General features: G+C 42.6%; 1 protein-coding gene across 2 annotated transcripts in view; it reads left to right on the top strand.

Annotated features, from left to right (window-relative positions):
* Positions 1-15,067, top strand: part of GADL1 (glutamate decarboxylase like 1) — an 84,840-nt gene that overhangs the window by 29,272 nt on the left and 40,501 nt on the right. For both annotated transcript variants that reach the window (XM_072328533.1, XM_072328534.1), the window contains exons 10-11: positions 8,509-8,573; positions 8,775-8,856. In XM_072328533.1, coding sequence (XP_072184634.1) covers positions 8,509-8,573; positions 8,775-8,856 — 147 coding nt within the window. The remainder of the gene's footprint in view (positions 1-8,508; positions 8,574-8,774; positions 8,857-15,067) is intronic.

Raw genomic sequence — 15,067 nt, 5'->3', positions numbered from 1 at the left:
AGTGCCGTGACAACATTTTGTGCGCATTGCAGCATTCATACAATGGTCAAGGCAATAATCTATCATACATCTATTGCCTTTTGATCGCCGTGGTTCGCTGCTTCGGAGCTGCCCCTGGCAGAGCTGAGGCTGTTTATCGCGGGGTGTCCAGGGGATTCGCTCGGCTCTTCCCTCATCCAGGGACTTTCCGAGGTAGGAGCAGCCCGGCAGCTCGAGAGAGAGCGGCCCACGTGGAGGGGGCGTTCCCAGGCTACACGTGGAGGGGGCGTTGCCAAGGCAACGGCTCTCCACCCTCGCCTCTTCTTTAAAAAGCCTTGAGGAGGGCAGGGGCTTCGCCCCTGCCCACACGGAAGAAAAGGAACAACCTAGTCTCTGTGAAGTCTCTGCCCGCCAGAGACGGCTAGGAGGAGGCAGGGCTCGTGCACCTCTTGACTTCCTGTTTCAGCTGTGGTAAGTATTCTGCTTCAACATGGGTGCTCCCCGGCGAAAGGCTGCTGCCAGGAATACTGAGGAGGCCCAGACAAATACTGAGGAGGCCCAGACAAGGGTCCCAATCTCTCAGAAACGGGAGGCAGCAACCAAGAGGACTGCAGAGACCCAGACTGAGGTCCTGCACATGCCTCATAGGAAGGTTGCTGCCAAAATGTCTGCGGAAACACAGACTGAGCCCCCAACCCAAGATGCTGGAGTGCAGGTCTCTGGCTGTACTGAGTGCCAGAGCCTGGCCCTTGCAGTGCTGGGTGAGGGAGGCAGTGATTGTGTTCACTGCGACCAGGTGAACTACCTGCTCAGCCTCGTAGTTGACCTGAAGGAAGAAGTAGAGAGGCTGAGAACTATAAAAGAGTGTGAGAGGGAGATCGACTGGTGGTGTCAGTCCCTCTCAGCTTCAAGTTCTCAACACTCAGCCGAAGCTCCTAATGGAGCATGTCAGTCCCTGCCACCTCATACACAGGTGGTAAAGGGGAACCAGCCAGCAGGCAGCACTGCAGCGAGCCCCCTGTCCTCTCTTCCCCCCAGCAGTAATTTGAGAAGGGAGGAGGAGTGGAAACGGGTACCTGCTCGGCGGAAGGGGCATCCCCCACCCCGACCATCCTCGGCTCCCCAGGTGCCTCTGCAAAACCGGTTTGAGGCCCTGGAACTTGAGGGGGGGACTAGTGAGAGTGGGGAGACAGGTGCACCCCTGAAGTTGCCTCAGGTGAAGCGGTCACCCCGAAGCCTCAAGACTGCTTCTACACGTAAGAACAGAAGGGTGATTGTTGTAGGTGATTCCCTTCTGCAAGGAACAGAAGGCCCTATATGCCGGCCCGACCCTACCCGCAGAGAAGTGTGCTGCCTTCCTGGGGCACGGGTCAGGGACATTTCAAAGAAAATTTCTAGGTTGATTCAGCCTTCAGATTACTATCCACTTTTAATAATTCAGGCTGGCAGTGAGGAAGTTGGCAAGGAAAGCCTGAGGTCCATCAAGAAAGACTTCAGGGGAATGGGGCGAATACTTGAAGGAGCCGGAGTGCAGGTGATCTTTTCTTCTACGCCCGTGGTGTCAGGAAAAGGTACAGGGAGGATCCATAAAACCCATCTCTTAAATAGATGGCTTAAGAGCTGGTGCAGACACAAGAATTTTGGTTTTTTTGACCATGGGGCAATCTACACTGCACCTGGCATGATGGCTGCTGATGCACGCAGCCTGTCCCTGAGGGGTAAGAGGGTATTAGCTGAAGAATTAGCGGGTCTCATTGACAGGTCTTTAAACTAGGAACGAAGGGGGAAGGGGGCAAAACATGGGCTGCTGGGGTTGAACGGTTCATTCGAGGGATTGTACTGAACTCCGCGGGCAATGATTGCAAAGTGCAAAAGGAGGGAGTAGGGCAGGGGGATGCTGGGGATGCTGCTGTTCTAGCAGATCCTGGATCGCTTATGAAGGTGGTGAGACGGACAGCCCGGCTGAAGTGCCTTTATACTAATGCACGGAGCCTGAGTAACAAGCAGGAGGAACTGGAAACTGTGATGCACTCTGAAAGTTATGACATTGTTGCTATCACAGAAACATGGTGGGATGACTCCCACAATTGGGATACTGCCATCGATGGCTATAGACTCTTTAGGAGAGACAGGCGAGGTAGGAAGGGTGGGGGAGTCGCTCTCTATGTCAGAGATTGGATAAACTGTGAGGAGCTCCCCATGAAAAACAGTCAAGAACAGGTTGAGAGCCTGTGGGTTAGGATTAGAGATGGGACTAATAAAGGTCAGCTGGTATTAGGGGTATACTACAGGCCACCTGATCAAGGGGAGGCTGCTGATGAGGCTTTCTTGCTCCAGATGCGTGAGGCGTCTGGCTCACGGGCTCTTGTCCTGGTGGGGGACTTCAACCATCCGGACATTTGTTGGAAAAACCACACGGCGAGCTGCAAGAGCTCCAGAAGGCTCTTGGAATCCATTGATGATAGCTTTCTGGTTCAGGTATTGGACAGACCGACCAGAGGTCAAGCGTTGCTGGACCTGCTGCTCACCAACGCTGAGGAGATCGTCAGAGGCGTCAAGGTTGGAGGATGCCTGGGCTCCAGCGATCATGCCCTGATTGAGTTTGTGATCTCAAGTGATGTGGGCCTGGCAAAGAGCAGGACCAGGACGCTGAACTTTAGAAGAGCAGACTTCAAGCTACTCAATGGAATGCTGGCCAAGATCCCCTGGCGCGCTGCCCTCAAAGACAAGGACGTTGAGGAGAGCTGGCTGCTCTTCAAGGATGCCCTCCTGGCAGCACAAGAGATCTCCATTCCCCTGATTAAGAAAGTGGGCAGGAGAGGTGGAAAACCGGCATGGCTCAGTAAGGACCTGCTGAGAGAACTGAGGGTGAAGAAAGGGGTGTACAAGCTCTGGAAACAAGGCTGTGTCACCCGGGAAGAATACAGGGATGCCGTCCGGATTTGCAGACGTGGGATCAGGAAAGCGAAGGCGCAGGCAGAACTGAACTTGGCGAGGGACGTGAAAAACAATAAGAAAACCTTCTACAGGTACATTGGCCAGAAGAGACAGGCCAAAACGGACATACCTACTTTGGTAAATTTAAAAGGAGAAATGGCTTCAACAGATGAAGAGAAAGCTGAGGTGCTGAATGAGTTCTTCACCTCTGTCTTTACTGGTGGCCAGGATTCTAGTCTTTTTCACGTCCCTAAGTCTTGCACCCCCATACCTCTATGTGGGGACCAAGGAGGTAAATCCCTCCCCACTGTAAGGGTAGAGCAAGTCCGAGATTGCCTCCTTAGACTGAATGAGTATAAGTCTATGGGGCCAGATGGCGTGCATCCCAGAGTCCTGAAGGAGCTGGCTGAGGTGGTTGCTGAGCCGCTCTCCATCATATTTGAGAAGTCGTGGCTGTCAGGTGAGGTCCCGGATGACTGGAGGAAGGGTCACGTCACTCCCATTTACAAGAAGGGGAGCAGGGAGGACCCGGGTAACTACAGGCCGGTGAGTCTCACCTCCGTGCCTGGGAAGATTATGGAACAGATCCTCCTGGACAACATGCTTGATCACATAAAGAACGAGCATGTGATCCTAGACAGCCAGCATGGCTTCACCAGGGGAAGGTCATGCTTAACTAATCTTGTGGCCTTCTATGATGGAGTGACGGCGTCGGTGGACGAAGGGAAGGCGACCGATGTCATTTACCTGGACCTGAGCAAGGCCTTTGACATGGTCCCCCATCACATTCTCATCTCCAAATTGGAGGGAACTGGATTTGATGGGTGGACAACTAGATGGATAAGCAATTGGTTGAAAGGCCGCAGACAGAGGGTGGTGGTCAATGGCTCTATGTCCAGGTGGAGGCCGGTAACGAGCGGTGTCCCTCAAGGGTCTGTCTTGGGACCGGTGCTCTTTAACATCTTTATTAATGACATCGATGAGGGAATGGAGTGCACCCTCAGCAAGTTTGCTGATGACACCAAGCTGAGTGGTGTAGTCGATACGGTGGAGGGAACGGATGCCATTCAGAGGGACCTTGACAGGCTGGAAAGCTGGGCTCGGGTGAACCTAATGAGGTTCAACACGGCAAAGTGCAAGGTTTTGCACTTGGGCCGGAAGAACCCCAGGCACTTGTACAGGCTGGGAGGAGTTGTCCTTGAGAGCAGCTCGGCAGAGAAAGACCTAGGGGTCCTAATAGATGAGAAACTTAACATGAGCCAGCAGTGCGCTCTGGCAGCCCGGAAGGCAAATGGGATCCTGGGCTCCATCAGGAGAGGGGTGGTCAGCAGGGATAGGGAGGTGATTGTCCCTCTCTACTCTGCTCTTGTGAGGCCCCATCTGGAGTACTGTGTCCAGGTGTGGAGCCCTCAGTACAAAAAAGATATGGAGATTTTGGAAAGGGTCCAGAGGAGGGCCACGAAGATGATCAGGGGGCTGGAGCACCTCCCCTATGAGGACAGGCTGAGGGAGTTGGGTTTGTTCAGCCTGGAGAAGAGAAGGTTGCGGGGTGACCTCATTGCAGCCTTTCAATACCTGAAGGGAACTTACTCCCAGGAGGGGAGCAAACTCTTCGAAAGGGCTGATAATAGCAGAACTAGGGGAAATGGTTTTAAGTTAAAAGAGGGAAGATTTAGGTTGGATGTTAGGGGGAAGTTCTTTACTAGGAGAGTGGTTAGGTCCTGGAACAGGCTGCCCAGGGAGGTTGTGGATGCCCCGTCCTTGGAGGTGTTCAAGACCAGGTTGGACGGGGCTCTGGGCAACCTGATCTAGTAAAGGCGTATGTTTGGTGGCCCTGCTAGGCAGGGGGGTTGGAACTACATGATCCTTGAGGTCCCTTCCAACCCGGGTCATTCTGTGATTCTGAGTTCATTCTTAATTAGTTGTTTGACATCATCAATATGCACTCAAGCTTGAGCACTTTTGTATTGTGTATATAACTTTAAGCACATGGGTGTTACCTCCCTGCTGGTCTTTTACAGTTTTTCCCATGGCTGAGCAGAGCAGAAAAGCTGTTTTAACCTATTATCTCATGCTTAAGTAGTTAGTTTAATCACATTGCAAACACCCAGTGACTTCCGTTGTTTGCTGTAAGTGATTTCTTACATATGAAATAATCATTTTCTCATACCTAGTTACCAGTTATGTTGCATGGGATGCTCTCTGTATTATTCTCAGCTAGATTTACCAGAAACAAAATGTGCCCATCTAGATTGGTCAATCTACATTTCTTTTCTAGTTTCATGCATGGAGAAGAAGAGGCTCATGTTACTATGTATTGGCAATAACTAATGGGAAATTCTCATTAGAATGACAGAGAAATGCTGCCAAGCTGCAGCTGTGGTAGTGAATGAAAGCTGGGCTGGAAAATCACACTCAGAGACCAGCTATCAGTGGTTCACTGCTGAAGTGGAAGGATATTTTGAGTAGACATCAAGAAATATATTTCCTAGGTTATGTTATCCAGTATTTTTATTAATAACTGCGATGAAAAAGAATCCACTAGCTAAAAATGAAGATAACATAAAACTACAAGAGGCAGTGGGAGGACAGGATTAGAAATTTGAGATCTTGACAGCTTGGAGAAGAAAGTGAAAAAACTAGGTTACTGTTCAATAACGATAGTGCTCTAGGTTTAAGCTCTAATAATCAGCTGTATGTATTGCTTGGGAATGTTGGCTAGATAACAGATCTCCAGAAAAAGATATGATGTTTGCAGTGCATCACAGATTAGCAGCTTTAAGCTTTTGCGGATAGGGATAAACATCTTGACAGCTTCTTTGAATAAAAATACATAAAATAATTATTTCTGCTTGGTGCTCCACCTGCTATATCCAGAGTCCAAATCAAAAGCTACATTTCAAGGAAGGCTTGTTTTGAGCTACTGGTCATATATTCTTTTACAAATAAGTCGTTCTTCAACCAATACTATGCACACAATTATTTGCCATAACTGAGCTTTCCCCGTGTCCTGGTTTCAGCCCAGGCAGTACCAATTGCTCACTGCTGTGTGATTGTTGTGAGTGATGGGTGTGTGCCTAGGGCTGGGCTGGGCCGCTCAGCAGGGCAGAGCCACCACCATGATGTCAAGGGGTAGGAGATGGACATAGGGTGGACTGGGTGAGGCTTCTTGCAAACTTCAGGTTTGGTTTGAGCATGTCTGAGCTGCTGCAAAGAGGAAAAGAACAGTGTGTTTCCCATGGTCACTGTAGATAAGATGAGGTAGCAGTGTTTAGGACTGACATTTCATTCTGTAGGTTTTTGGTGCTTAAACACAAATCAGGTAGCTAAGTCATGCATGTATCACTAGAACTCTTTAAAAACAGACAAAGCCAGTGATTCTCACTCTTCATAGGTGCTTTTGTGTTTATTTTTGGTTGTTTCTGGCCTTGTATCCCTAAGCACTTCATCTGAGCAAATAAACATGAAGCACAAACTCACCTCGTGCTACTGTGGCTCCAGGACACATTAGAAGGTGACGGAGATGTACAGCTCTTCAATGCTGTTGTACCTCTCATCCAGATCTCTAGAAGCAGTTTTTAAAATGAGGGCAGATAGAAGTGCCAACAGTGTTGCTTAGCTAGCAGTTGTTAATGTCTCTCTGTACTTTATATTTTGGTACTGATCACAAGCTGAGTGTGTTCACTGCTTGTTAATCTATACAAATGACAAATGTTTGGCAGAAATGAGATGGCTGATCCTGCCTTTGGAGTTAGCACACAGTAGGATGAGTGCTTCTGAGCTTTTCTAGTTCTGTTTTATAGGGCAGTGTGAAATTGCCAACTTTTTCAAATACTTTAGTTGTAATTTTTAAAAGAATCATTTTAGAATAATATTTTTAAAAGACTGTATGTCAGTCTGTTGTTTATGAATTGTGAAAATTGGGGAATAATTTCATGACTTTTTTTTGGCTGAGTTATTGAACAAGAAGAGCACAATTTGTCAGTAAGTAGGAAGATCATTTTGGCTGGGGTAACCCAATTTTAAGTCATGGTTCTACCACAGTCTTAATGTGGAGATTGAGACAAACCATTTCCTTTATTATATTGCAAATATAGACTGAACAGCAGTCCTTTTCTCAGCAAGAATGTTGTGAGCATGACAATATAAAATATGATGTGGTGTTTGTGTGCCGCATTAATGAGAACTAATGATCTGCATGCATTAGGACAAGTTATTAACCATTCATTTCCCTTGCGAGCCTTACAGTTCTTGTTTTCCCGAGACAGAAGATCTTACTCCTAATGCATAGCATGTGAAGCTAACACTGACTCATAGATCAGCTCTCATAGTACTGTTTTTTCATAGCTGTTTTTTCAAGCAATAAAGAAAAGCCCAAGCAAAGATACAAAATTAATAAATAAATAAATAAATAAATAAATAAAATAAAATAAAAATGCACACCTCAAAAATACCCCAAACCAAGCAAGAATGAGTTCACTGTACTTAAACCCAGAACCTTCACAGCGGTGATTTTCTTCATTAAACAAAAATATATGAGTCTTTTCTTAGAATACTCTGAATCTGGATCTTTTGTGGGTGATGCCTCCTCTGCATCTTTGAGGAGCATTGCTTACTTCACAGGAAACTGTATGTGGATTCTTTCTCCATAAATGCTGATAATCCTTTTTTCAAATTTAGTATAATTTCTCAAATACAGCATATGACACCACTCTGACCTCCTGGATGAATGTTGTTTGAGAGCTGGAGATATGCTGCAGCTTGTGGGTGATATCTGGTCCTTTCTGATTTCACAGATGAGAGTCACCTTCCTTCACTTGAAGTGTCTAGTGAAGACACTGTGAAGTTAAGTGTGTACAACATATGCTTGTTGTCTAGGCTCCTTCTGGAGTGCACGGAGAGAGATATCTGCAAAAGGTGTCACTCAAAGATAGGCATCCGGAATAGATAAGAGGATAAAAGAGTTTCAGTGGAGAGCTACTCACTACAGAGATGCTTATTTGACGCTTAGACCACACTCCTATTTCTTAGATGACCTGAGGTAGATGTGGTGAGTGCTGCACCATTTTAACATCAGTTGGGTTGCTGGTCACAGAAATGCTGCTCTTGCAGACTTCACTTTTCATATAAAAACTCCACGGAGTATCTGAGCTTGGGCTTTGCAGTTGGCAGAGGTTGTTATTCTCTTGTTTGTGAGAATTTCTCACAAGCAAGAAAGTAGGAGGATGAAGATGTACAAAACGGGGCTTTATTCTCTCGTTGCTTAGGTTTAGGCTGGAGGGTTGGAAGTGTCTCTGATTCTGGAATGGACATGGTTATGCAGAAGCCCTTGCTTATACTGAAAGGGCAATGTAACTTATGCTTCACATTCTGGAAACAAACATCAGCTCCTCTATTTTAGGCATAACTCCAAGCAGTTAGCTTTCTTGTCAGTAGGAGAGACTGAAGACAAAATTTACCCCACTGACCATGTAGTAAGCTAAATTTAAAATAAGATAAAATATGACAAGTAATCACTAAATGAAGCATTATCAGAGTGCACTAAGTATTTATAACAATAACATTACCTTGGTTCTGTAAATTTTCCAACAGGCTTCTTGGGGTGGCTCAGCTTTGATATCGAGGAAGCATCGCAAACTTCTTCATGGTATCCAAAGGTAAGGCAGTTTTACTTCATGGTCACTATTATCAGGGACTGAGATGGACAAATGTGACCTAATGGCCTCCATGAAAGCTGGGTTTTCCAAAATAGTCTTATTATTACTTTGAGAGATTGCTGAACCTGTGGGTGTGTGGGGGAAAAAATAAAAAGGTGCAATTTCTGTGCCTTCTTCTTTTCTTCTTTTATAAATTTATAGGGCAGATTCTGTTGCCTGGAATCCCCACAAAATGCTGTTGGCAGGAATTCAGTGCTGTGCTCTGCTGGTGAAAGACAACTCTGTAAGTCCTGTCTTTTTTTTTCCTTCTCCTTTATAAATGTGGTAGAATACCATTGCTGTAGGGCAGAAATGGAGATGAAAAGAAAACAATTGTGAGTCAGTTTTACTACACTGCAGTGCAAAGCCTGAATGATGCTAACTGATACTATTTTCAATTTCACTGGTAAATGAACGGAGAGTGATTAAGAGAGCATGACCAAACTGATACAAGTCCCTGTACACATCACAGGTTAAACTTTGCAGTTGGCGCCCTTCTTAGTTAGCTTCTGTATATGATTTACATTTAGAATTGAGTGTTTTGTTGGCTGGGTCTGCAGCACTTAAACACCAAGCTTGTCAAAGTTTTTAGAATAGACATAACCATTGGGGCTGCAGTAGTACTGTGTCACTGTTTAAAGAGTGCCATCAGGCGGAACTGCTCTTTGCATCTCCTTGCATGGGTTCAGCAGAGTGAGAAAGGGAGTATGTGTCAAAGATGCTGAGCCTTTTTTCTCAAATCAATGAGTTTTCCCTTTAGCACTAGGGTAATCTAGGCTTTCCAAAAACCATGAACATTTGAACGATCTAGCAGGCAATAAAGCTCTGATGTCAAGTGGTGCAAAAGTGACTTGAGTTTGCAGTGTGATGTATCTGCTGTATCTTTATGGAATTCTTCTATCTTAATAAAGAAAACAGTAAATGAATTAAAATTATTTAAAGTACCACTGCAAATTCAGACCTGAAAAAGCTTATATACATTGTCTGCCATGAGAGTTTTAGTTTGTGCTTGGCTTTATCAGTGACTGAACATGGTGAGAATATGAAGTCCCTGAGGTTTGCATCACTATTTTGTGGTCATGGTTTGTAAGTTAGTTTTAAAAGCCTCTGTCAAAACAGCTGATGGTTTCTATTCAGCTGTGAGTTATCTGTCCATGTAACTGATTACTAACTCCTGGTAGTAAGAACAGATGAGGTCTAAAGAGTGTAGATACTAATCAGTGCTCTCTTGGAGCAGTTAATTCCAAGTTGTGGATGAGACATGACAGAAGACGTGTGACTCCTCATTTCTTTAGGCTGGAGTCTGTGGGATTAAAGGGGATAACAGGTTCCAGGACTACCCATCCATCATTTTATCTTTATTCCTGACTGAAAAAGCATAATAGAGTTATTGACTAAGGTTAATGTAGTCTCCAAGTTGCAGGCTTGGAATGACCTCAGCACTGTATTTTTAACTAATTAGGCCTGATACATAGATAGATGTAGACTCAGGTAATGGTTACACTAAAGCTGCATACTAGAAACTTCTCTGGAAGAGAAAGTAAAGAAATGGAGAGGAATGAAATATTTTATCAGTAGCCTTGGCATTTAGAGTCACTTTACAAAGACTGTTCCAACTCCAGACCTTTGGTAGCCTTTGTATTCTTCCACAGAGTGTAGTATCTGCTAGAGCACTCCTATTCCACTTCTAAATCACAGCTATGCAGTGTTGTGTCAGAAGTACTTGTAGAGATCAATCCTAGGCAGTTGAGAGGTGAAACCACAGAAGTATTACTGATCGTACAATCAGATTCTATAGCACTATGTGACATGGTACAGAAAGTGAAAGAGAAGGTTTTACTCTGTGTTTAACTCCCTGAAAAGTGACATTTAAGCATTTTGCTTATGAAACAATGTCATCTTTGTATACAAACATGAGTGCGTGCTAATTTGGGGTACTTATCAGTCACTAAGAAAAATGAAATGCATATTTAAGACACTTCACCAGAGGGACCTTGCTTCACTTTGATTCCCTCTACACCAAATCCAGAGCAGGGAGTAGAATCCAGTCTCTTATTTAACCATTAAGAATGTCATTTGCTCATCAGTAAGAATAGGGAAGGATTTGTGTTTTCACTTCTTATTTTGAATCTTCTTCTACTGCTCCTAAATTACTTATCTCTCTATTGTCATGGATGAAGCCCACATATAAATACGAACATAATCCCCTCACTCTGTGAGTAGGATGCTGAGGTGGGAGCTGGAAGAATTTAGCACAAATTGCTCTGCTAGTAAATGTTCAAGTAGCCTCAAGAGGTTACTTTCTGAATTGATGAATTCCTCAAGAAATCAGACCATCAAAATGTTAAGCACTGACATTAAGTCCTGCTTTTGTACCAAGACTTAGATCCCTTTGAAGGTCTCATTAAGGAATTTTTTGTTGGCTTGACTGCCCATTTGATTAAAGGTCTATTTGGAAACTGAAGATAATATTAGCATTGGAGTTGGGGATTTTATGTGGGCCTTCGGGTCTTTTAATTTTTTTTAAATTTTTTTAATTTTAATTTATTATTTTTTTAAATTTTATTTTATATTTTATGTAAAGACCAGGCTTTGTATTTTACTTTGTTTCAACAGATGATCTTGATGATCTTGAGAAAGAATGATAAAGAATAATAAAGTAGTAACATCCTATTTGCCTACCAACAACAGCAATACTAACTGGTTTGGTTGGAGTTTATTATTATTATTATCATCATCATCATCACTATCATTATGTTTTTTTCTCTTTTTGCCCCATAGCATCAGTGAAGCTATGTGCTTTAGCAGTGCTAATAATTTGAAGACATTGCAGCTAATTTATTAGAATGAAATACTGTACCTACATTCCTATACAGATTTTTTTTAATGATAGACTATAGGGAAATGATGAGTAAGGAAATCTTCCAGCCTTCATGAAGCAAAATTGGAGTAGTTTTCCAAGAAGGCAGAGATAAAAAAAAAAGAAATATGTGTTTGACTTGATTAGAAGAAAGAAGTGTTTTCACCAAAGGGAAAGAGAGATTGTTTAATTCTCTGAAAAAGATCAGATCAGTGACAATAATTTTTCAGTGTTTAAATCACTCAAGAAATGCACAGCTATCAATTCTTCACTGCCATAACCCAAGTAAATTTCATCCCTTTTGTGACAAGATATACTTTCCCAGAACACACTTGTATTGCTGTGGTATGAACTGCAATGATTGTTTAAACACAGAACTAGAGGGACTGATACTCTGAAAAATTCAGTGAGTGTATTTTGTACTTGCATGCTCTTCAAATGCTATGAATCAGCCTTAGGTTCTGCATAATCCCTTAAAACCTCACAGTTATTCCAAATAAAGCCCTTCAGGTCTTCGGATCCTTGCTGTAATCTATATAAACATGATTATTATCATCATGTATATAGAGAACAAATATTTATTACAAATGCCAAAGTTCCGTGACTTCAGATCTAGGTTAGATAATTAGTAATCCATTCTGGGGAATGAACAGAATTTTTACTTATTACTTAAAAATAGAATCTAAAAGAATGTAGCTAATGAAGTCCCAGTTTAGCACAGGATGTTATTGATTGATTTTGCTAGACATACCTACAGTGTAATCTCTTTCTCATCATTAGCAGTGTCAGAAAGATATCTAATTCACTGATTTCTTTTCTGGAGCAGCTGCAGGAAGCAGTCTGTTTCCCTTGATTTCTATTTGGGGTTGATACCACTGAGAGCTTGTTCTCACCTCTTGAAGTGAATTACAGGAATGGCCTTTTGTAGTGCCCTGATTTTGATAATTTTCAAGTATGCCATTCAAAAGATTGTCCTTCTTGCTTTAGACAAATGAAATCAGGAAGACATTTGTCTTGGGAGAAAAAGCTATTCATGTTGTGTTAACAAAATTCAAATTTATTTGTTGCTGGCAATGGAAATGGAAAGAGATCAGAAGATGTGAAGTAGATAAGTGTGTTCAATGAGAAAAAGATGTTTTGAATTATGCACTTTAAGGAACTGGAGCTTGTATGTATTGGTTTTGATATCAATAACTATTTATTTGCCATTAATTATAACATGCAACAACTATCTGTAGACTTAATCAAACCAAAAAGCTCTTAGAAAGTTATTGCAGATTTGGGCCTTTATGAAACCACATTTCCATTTTCTGAAACTTTTAACAGACTTAGAGTAAGACAGAGCACTATAATTAGTTCTGATCAAAGGGCAGAAACAGATAAAAGATGCCGAAGAAGGGAAGAATCTCAAACTTGCAAATAAGACAGTTCTAACTAAATGTTTGAGATTCTTCTGAGCAGATGTAGCAGCTCAGTTACTGTGTGGACAATCACAGATGTCATCTTGGGAATGACAGTGTTGAATTAGAAAGCATTCATTGTCTTTCAATTCTTCTATACTTTTGCTTCATTTGACTGGGAAAACAGAGATGACATTTAATGTGTTCAGCATGTTTGAGCTTTTTACTTTTGCATCAGCTGTGATTGCAGAGTATCTGCTTTCTTGAACAGAAAATTTATCTTGGATTCTTTTTTGTTTTTTTCTTCCTTCAGTCCCACACCCTATCCTGCAACTTTTCCCTTGCTCCTCCACCTTGCTTCTTGCACTGACCTGGCATATGCCCTTTCCCTCACACAAGACATTATTTTTTTTTTTTCTCCTGTCTGTTCCAGTGATATTCCATGCATGTTACTGTACTTGCCTCTGGAGAGAGCAGCAGGATTTTTTGAGTCTATTTTACTAGTAGTAAGATAAACAGAAACTGACCATCACACCAGCATGTCCTGTCAGTTTTAGAAGCACCAGGAAAGCAAGACAGTAACAGAAAGTTGAATCCCTGCAGAAGCAGTGGAGAAGATTTCTTCATGTTGTTTTTCTCCCTTTGTGCTATTCAAATAGGCATGCAGAATTTCTCTTATGTTTTTTGTTTGTTTGTTTTTGTTTGTTTGTTTTTGTTTGTTTGTTTTATGTATTGACAGAGATGTCTTGAAAAATGTATTGAGAAAGCAGGGTCAGAAGGAGACTGTTCTGTATATGCCAATTTTCCTCATTTTCATGTATTTTTGGGATTCTTTGTCTTGAATCCTTTTTCTCTCTATATATATTTTTTCCTATTTCTAAAGTTACCAGCCATGTATTGCAACAGATTAAAAACTGTACCTCTGTTACAAGAATATCACTTTCTTGAAAAGTGATGTCAGCTATCACCATTTGGAATTCAGACTTGCAGCCAAAGCAGAGAAATGGCTGAAGTTGGTTCGGTTGGTTCAAACTGAGGACTGATTGTCAATTAAAAAAATGAATTATGGTGTTTGCTAAATAGTGTAGCATCTTTTGCTGTGTTATGCACTTCTATTTATTGTTCCCTGTTGTATGGAGGATTTCTGGTTCCCTTACATAGACATCTGATTTCAGTCAGGTGCTGTAGCCATGTTTTTAACCTCACCTGAATTTCTATCCTAGTATTATCATAGCGATGTTTTTATTCACCCACATGTAATATACCTTACAAATCTATGACCCCTCTTGTTTCCTGGGCTTCTTGCAGGGCCATCATCATCTCTGCTCTTCTTACTTCCTTTCTGCTAGCTCTTCTCTGTACTTTTCTTTCTTCAGTCAGTGGCCGCTCTTTTGCCTCTTTTCCTCCCTTGCACCTTTAGACCTCAAATGGCCTCTTTGCTTGCTTTTTTTGCAGCTTTGTTCTTTGCTGGAACATGCCACTTTACTCATTTATTTTTGTCTGTTTTCTGCTGGTCACCTCTGCCTAGACAGCCTTTTAGAAGCTGGAGGCTGGAAACTGCTGACTAAAAACAATTTCATTAATAATTCTTAATTAAGGTACACTAAAGTACTTTCTGTTCTCAAATTGTCTGATCTGTGAAGGGAGACAAAAATTGGCATTACGCTAATCTGTCACTAGTATTTCCACTGAATCTGTTGGATAACAAATACTAAATCCTCAGGGTCTGTCTACTGCTAAAAGCTAAACCTTTAGGTCTGGGGCTAAAACATTCTTCACACACAACTAACTGTGCCATGTGTAAAGCTCTTAGGCCTTTGGGGAAAGAAGAAATACATTTAGCCATTTGTGAAAGTATAAGGAACTCCTCAGTCTGTTCTTTTGACCTACAGGTTATAGCAGCAGATGCAGGCTTCTCTTTCTCTGTCTTCACAATATGTTTATGTTTTTGGGCAGCTGTTTCTATGGTACCCACCTGCTATTTCTTTAGATTTGAGACAGAATTGCTCCTCAACCTGCAGTATTTTCTTGTGGTCAGCACTGACTTCAGTGGGTTCAGACTCATCCAGCATTCTAAAACAGCAGTGAATGGTGTCTTGCACATACACTTCTTTTTTACTGAATGGTTGGTTCGGGCAGGGAAAAAGGATTCGGCTTGTGAGGATAAAAAGTTTTAATACTTTCTTATCAGCAGT

Source organism: Excalfactoria chinensis, chromosome 2, assembly GCF_039878825.1.
Source record: "Excalfactoria chinensis isolate bCotChi1 chromosome 2, bCotChi1.hap2, whole genome shotgun sequence".
NCBI classification, from domain to species: domain Eukaryota; kingdom Metazoa; phylum Chordata; class Aves; order Galliformes; family Phasianidae; genus Excalfactoria; species Excalfactoria chinensis.
Note: the sequence above shows the minus strand (reverse complement) of the source record. Positions and strands in the feature narration are given on the sequence as shown.